At 33.3% G+C, this 6,718-nt stretch overlaps 1 protein-coding gene across 1 annotated transcript in view; it reads left to right on the plus strand.

Annotated features, from left to right (window-relative positions):
- The window catches only part of RELCH (RAB11 binding and LisH domain, coiled-coil and HEAT repeat containing), a 145,286-nt gene that overhangs the window by 87,895 nt on the left and 50,673 nt on the right, over positions 1-6,718 (plus strand). Inside the window, exon 13 of the mRNA XM_023733945.1 lies at positions 4,190-4,261. Coding sequence (XP_023589713.1) covers positions 4,190-4,261 — 72 coding nt within the window. The remainder of the gene's footprint in view (positions 1-4,189; positions 4,262-6,718) is intronic.

The raw sequence follows: 6,718 nt of genomic DNA on the forward strand, positions 1-6,718 counted from the left end.
ATTTTTTCTTCTATGAACTTTATATTTTTAGGCACAGTCACTTATTCTTAAGGAAAATATTGGACTCTGGAATTTCACTAAAATTTGTAGTCTTTTAGAGTTTATTCCTAATTTGGACATTTATATTTTCATTAAAATATATAGGAGTCGTGTCTAGATTCAGTTTATAAAGGGAACATCATATATAGTCCTAATTGTCTTTGAAAATCCTCAACATCATCTATAAATTACAGTGTAATTTAGAGTCAAAATAAACGTGGCTGCAACATATACAGCTTTGCCTTTGCAACTCTATTTGGTTATTCTTGTGTATATTTAATTTTTATAATAGTTCTTTTTCATTTTCTTTTTTAAATTATTTTATTGAGATAAGCCCTCACCACAGTTAATTTTAGAACATTTCATCACCCTAAAAAGAAAGCCCAATCCCTCAACTCAGTTCTTTTTTTTTTTTTTCAAGATTGGTTTGGCTATTCTCTGTCCTTGGAATTTCCATACGAATTTTAGAACCAACTTGTCAATTTCTGTGTCGAAGCCAGCTGGGATTTTTGTAAGGCTTGCATTGAATCTGTTGATCAATTTGTGGAGTATTCCATTTTAACAATAGTAAGCCTTCTAATCCATGATTTTAGGATGTCTTTACATTGTCTTTAACTTCTTTCAATAATGTTTTATAGTTTTCAGAGTATAAGCACTAATTTATTCCTAAGTATTTTATTCTTTTTGATGCTATTATAAATAGAATTATTTTCTTAATTTGATTTTCAGTTTGTTCATTGCTGATATATAGAGATACAGTTGATTTTTGCATATACATTTAATTTTGAGACTCCCTGAGCTAGACTAAAGAAGGGCAAAATGAAAGTTTATGTACAGCATACTTTGATATTCAAACCATTCTGCCTTTGAGGTAACTATTTCTGGATTAAATTTAATTCAGAGATGTCCTTTATAAACATCTCTACCACCACCTCTTCTGTAACCCACATAAACATGGATACTGGGGATCTGTCTAGCCACCTACCTCCAGTTTGTTGCCCAGTAGATTACTATATAATTTCTTTTCTTAATTTTAGGCATCCAGTATATTAATGAATTATGTCACCTTTTCATATGGGAATATGAGAACAAATGTACTTCCTTTCCAGTCAAAGAAAGATTTATATTCTAAGAAGAAGACATATGAGAACAAAATCCAGTATGTGTCATTTTTTGTTATAGTTCATTGTAGTCATCACAATAGCAAAAACTCATCATTTTGCATATACCAACAAAGGAATGGGTTGAAGTCGGCTTACATTTTTTTTTTCTTTTTTTTTTTTTTGAGTTTGACGTTACTTTAATCAATGTATCTTTTCAGAATGAAAGACAGAAATGTCAAATTCTTACCATCTTACATTTTTTAAACTGTCTAATCTGCATTAAATAAACGGTTGTCTTTGAGAAATAATGTATGCTTTAAAGAAATATAACTAGCATCAATTTTATTTTCAAATGTAACTGGGAAAAGATTCAACACAAAGAATCTCTACATACAGAGGTGATTTCCCATGAAACTGTTAAAGCTTAAGCTATGAAGTCATTCACTTGCATGGGCCACTCCCAAGGGCCTACCTAATATTGTATTCATAATTTCATATTATTTTTCTTAAAAAACCCTGCCAATTGTATAACTCCAGGCTCCATAAAACCTGTGTCTGCCCTTTCCTTCATGGTTTGTTTTGTTTTGTGGGACAGAAGACATACTTTGGCCTTATTTATTAATTTCTTAAAAAGTAATGCATGTTTAAGATGGAAAATAACAAACATGAACAAAAAATAACCTTTCTTTAAAGAAAGATTAATTTCCAGTTAATTTTCACTTACCTCTCAAGACACTTAGTACCTTATCACTTAAATGTGTACGTATTGTGTGTATCTAGGCAGAAATACTCGCACAAATACCGTGTTTGTATTTACAGTGGAGTAAGGAATAGTTTAATGAAAAATATGATAAATTGTTTTTAATAAGTTAAGGAAATATTACAGCACAAAGTAGAAGGAGAAGGATAGTTTGGAAAATCACTTTGCTTTACTCATGAGATAAAGCCATGATTAGAGATAGTACAATAAAATTAAAAATAAAACACCTGACCTTTCCAACACAACAGAGATTTTAATCTCTTTTATTAAACCACACAAGTGGTTAAAGAACTTGGCAATTTGTTTCACATGTAGAAGGTGGCTTCAAGTGTACAAGAATTTCAAATGAATACAGCACTTCAAGACTAAAGAAGAGGCTGTATTACGTATCTCTGCCCAACTTGTGAATCTGTATTTCAGTACTGTCTAGCTGGAATAGTGTCAACCAACACCTTTTTTCTTACATAAGTTCTATTTGCATAAAACTCTTTGCAGATATTTTTTTGTAGTTTAGATGAACATCTGCATGACACTCTTATTGTTCGTAGTGTTATGCCATATAAGAGACAACAAAAGCTTCTCATTAAATTAAAAAATATATAATCTATTTAGATTAGCAACCTCTTTTTCATAGTGGTAATAAGATGCCCCTAAAAGACTTCGCAAATGAAATTTTAAAATACGATTTTATTAGACCTCAAGATAATTTACATCATTTAAAAAAATAAATGAAATGTATATTTGCAATGAATTATATGAATAATTCTTGCCAGTGCATTATTTGAGTAATTCTCAAAAGTAAACCGTATTTGTGTTAATATAGTGATGTCCTCTGACAAAGTTTAACTATTTTGGTTTAAAAACAACCAAATGAGATATAATCGTATCCTTTTGAATTGTTCAAACTAAGGCATTTTTTTTTCAAACTGGACTCAAATGCTAATACATCAAAGTAGTAGTATGTTGTCAACCAGTAAAATTCAGTGTATAATATGGCCCTGTGAACATCTCCATTTTCTCTTAACAAACCCACTGTCATGTAACATAAGCATTACCTACTGATTTTTTTTTTTTTAATTGTGCTTTAGGTGAAAGCTTATAGCTCAAGTTAATTCCTCATGCAAAAATTTATACAGACATTATTAGGTGACATGAGTTGCAATCCCTACAATGTGACAGCACAGTCCCCCTTTCCACCCCAGGTTTCTTGTGTTCATTCAACCAGTTCCTGTCCCTGCCTTCTTATCCTGCCTCCAGAGAGGAGCTGCCCATTTGGTCTCGTGTATCTGATTAAACTAAGAAGCACAGTCCTCATTAGTATTATTTTTTGTCCAGTCAGATCTTTGTCTGAATAGTGGGCTTCAAGAATGGCTTTAGTTCTGGGTTAACAAAGTATCCGGGGGCCGTAGTTTTGGGGGTTCCTCTAGTCTCTGTCAGACCATTAAGTCTGGTCTTTTTACGTGAATTTGAGTTCTGCTCCACACTTTTTTCCCACTCCGTCCGGGACTGTCTGTTGTGTTTCCTGTCAGGGCGGTCATTGGTGGTAGCCAGGCACCATCTAGTTCTTCTGGTCTCAGGCTGATGAAGTCTCTGATTTATGTGGACCTTTTGTCTCTTGGGCTAATATTTTCCTTGTAACTTTGGTGTTCTTCATTCTCCTTTGCTCCAAGTGAGTTAGGAACAATTGATGCATCTTAGATGGCCACCTGCTAGCTTTTAAGACCCCAGATGCCACTCACCAAAGTGAGATGCAGAATATTTTCTTAATAAACTTTGTTATGCCAGTTGGAAGTTAGCTTACTTTAAAAACAAAATCCTATCACTAGTCAAGGGCTCTGATTAATCACTGATTAATTTACTGCTTAATCCCTTAGGTAAAAAAGGGGCATGGTGAGTCATTCCTGGCACATGTTATACAGTATATCTATAATATCCAGAAGGTAGGTTTTCCAAACCAAAAAATATACTAATACTGCTAGGGTAGGGTCCTAACTCTCTCCTGAAATCTAAGGAAAGCCTCGTCTTAGGCAAGCCCATCATCTCTAGACACCTTGCCAAATTTTCATCTTTGTTTTTCCTTTTTTCTTTAACAGATGACCCCATGACCTCATTTTTAGACTCTCCCTGATTCCCTTATTCCTGATCCAGGAATAGCCACACAGGGTGTAGAAGTGTAAAAGGAAGAAACTTTATTGTATTTGTAACAGGATTTATGGTGAAAACTAATTCTGTGTTGGAAGAAGGGATACTATGTTGTTTATACTTGATTTCTTTATTTTTACTCTAGATTAATCATAAGTACCCAGAAAGACGACTGCTGGTGGCTGAATCCTGTGGAGCATTAGCACCTTACCTTCCTGTAAGAATTGTCCTTTTTTCCTTAAAAACTTCTTTTTAAAAAAATAATAGAGAAAACTCTTTTAAAAGTGTCTTGTGCATTTTAATCTAAATTCTTCTAGGCCATGCTGTCCTAATAAAGGAAAAAGATGAGCCAAAAAGAAAAGGGCTCAAATTACAGAAGATAGGACCCTTCGTGCAATATGGCATTGCACACAGATAGGTATATTACCATTGATTTTGCATGAGTATAAGTATATTAAACTGTGTTAGAAGTTCTCAAAGTATGTATCTGCCAACTCTGGGAGGGTGTCTGAAATCCTTTCAAGGGGGTCCATGATGTAAAAACCATTTTCATAATAATATTAAGATATGTTTGTCTCTTTTCACTGCATTGACATTTGCACTGTTGGTACAAAAGCAGTGATGGGCAAAACTGCTGTTGCGTTAACACAAACCAAGGTAATGGCACCCAAATGTACTAATAGTGATTGTGTTCTTCACTGCCATGCTCCTATAGAAAAAGAAAAGACCAATTTCACTTAAAAATGAGTTTGATGTACCAGTAAAATTATTAATTTTATTATAACTTGACCCTTGAGTATGCATCTTTTTAATATTTTGCATAACAAAATGGAAAGCCCTCTTATAAAGCCCTTTTGCTTCACACTGAAGTATGATGATTGTCTCCAGGAAAAGTACCTATTGCAGTCGTTTAAACTGTGAGCTGAACTACTCACTTTTTTTTTTAATGGATGCCGATTTTACTTGGAAGAACAACTGAAAACAAGTTACAGTTATTAAGACCTGGCTATTTGGCAAACATTTTCATGAAACTGAGTGAAGTGAGCCTGTCACTTCAATGAAAATAAGTAGACAGTATTTGTTGCCAATGATAAAATTGGAGCTGCTAAGTGAGAACTAAAATTTTGGAAAACTCATTTCTGCCACCATGAACTTGACAGCTTCTAAGTATGGAAAGACTTTTCTAATGAGATCAGTGGTGGTACTAATGAATGTGATTTATTTATTTATTGTATTCTTTAATGAAATGCATCAATATTGAGAAAGATTTGCATAACTCTGGTCCAATATTTTCCAAATGACCAAAGCATGATATTCAAAATGATGCATGAGTAAAACAAGGCATTCAAAGTATAGGTAGATGAATGGAATTTAAAGATTCAGAGTTTGAGAAGTTCGTTATCAATGAACTATATTATGGTTTAAAATTTCACATTGCATCTAACCTTTAAGAAGCTCCCTCTTGTCCAGTTTTGGTGTAGAATCAAAGTAAAATATCCAGTCTGATTGGAAAAAACTCTTAAAATATTCCTCCCTTTTCCAACTACATGTCTTGAGGTGAGGCCAGATTTTCGTTAAATGCTTCAACCAGAACAGCTTATCACAACGAATTGAATCCAGAGCAGATAAGAGAATCCACCTGTCTTCTTCACAGTCAGACATTATACGGATTTGTAAAAAAAAGTAAAAAGAATCATTGTCACTAACTTTGTTTTTTGAAAAATAGTTATTTTTCATAAAAATGTGTTAATATTTAATAAGTTGTTATTTTAAAATGAATCAGTAAATATTTTTTAATTTGTCAGTTTTTAATTTCTAATATGGTAAATGTCAACAGATATTACCCACCCTAATAAAAGCTGTTTGAGGTACTCAATAATTTTTAAAAGACTAAAAGAGTCCTGACACCAAAATGTTTAAGAACCACTGGACTGTTATCCCCTTATATCCACCCAAACCTACTGCCATCGAGTCGATTCCGATTCATAGCGACCCTATGGGATTTCCAAGGCTGTAAATCCTTATGGAAGCCAACTTCCACATCTTTTTCCTGCAAAGCAGCTGGTAGGTTTGAACCACCAACTTTTGGTTAGCAGCAAACTGCTTTAACCACTGCTGTACTAGGGCTCCTGTTATCCACTTACAGATTATCTTCTAATAGATCCAGAGTGTAGGAAGAATGGAGGGAATGAGGTGGCATTACAATTATTCTAATTTAAAGAAACTTAGTTTGAAGCAGAGCCTGCAGGCCACATCTAGGCCACTGTCTGTTTTTGTAAATAAAATTTTGTTGGAACACAACCATACCCGTTTGCTTATGTATTTTCTACAGTTGCTTTTTCACTCCAGTGGCAGTGTAGTTTTAGCAGAGACCTTATAGCTCCAAAAGCTGAGAATATATGCTATCCCTTTAATAGCCCTTTACAGACAAAGTTTGCCGATCCCCACCATAAAAGGTAATTTTATAAAGATTGCTTTTAAAAGAAAATGTACAAAAAAGAGTTGCATTTACTATTAACTTCATGTTGTTTTAGTGAATAAGAAACCAATAGAAAAATGATTCTCTTTTTCAAAAGTAAGAAATGAGTTTTTTTATTTAAAAATATGTAAAGGAAAAAAAAAAAAGAATAGTCTCCTACCTCCTAGTAACAATTATTATTTTTTAATATTGTTA

Source organism: Trichechus manatus, unplaced genomic scaffold, assembly GCF_000243295.1.
Source record: "Trichechus manatus latirostris isolate Lorelei unplaced genomic scaffold, TriManLat1.0 scaffold00063, whole genome shotgun sequence".
NCBI classification, from domain to species: Eukaryota; Metazoa; Chordata; class Mammalia; order Sirenia; family Trichechidae; genus Trichechus; species Trichechus manatus.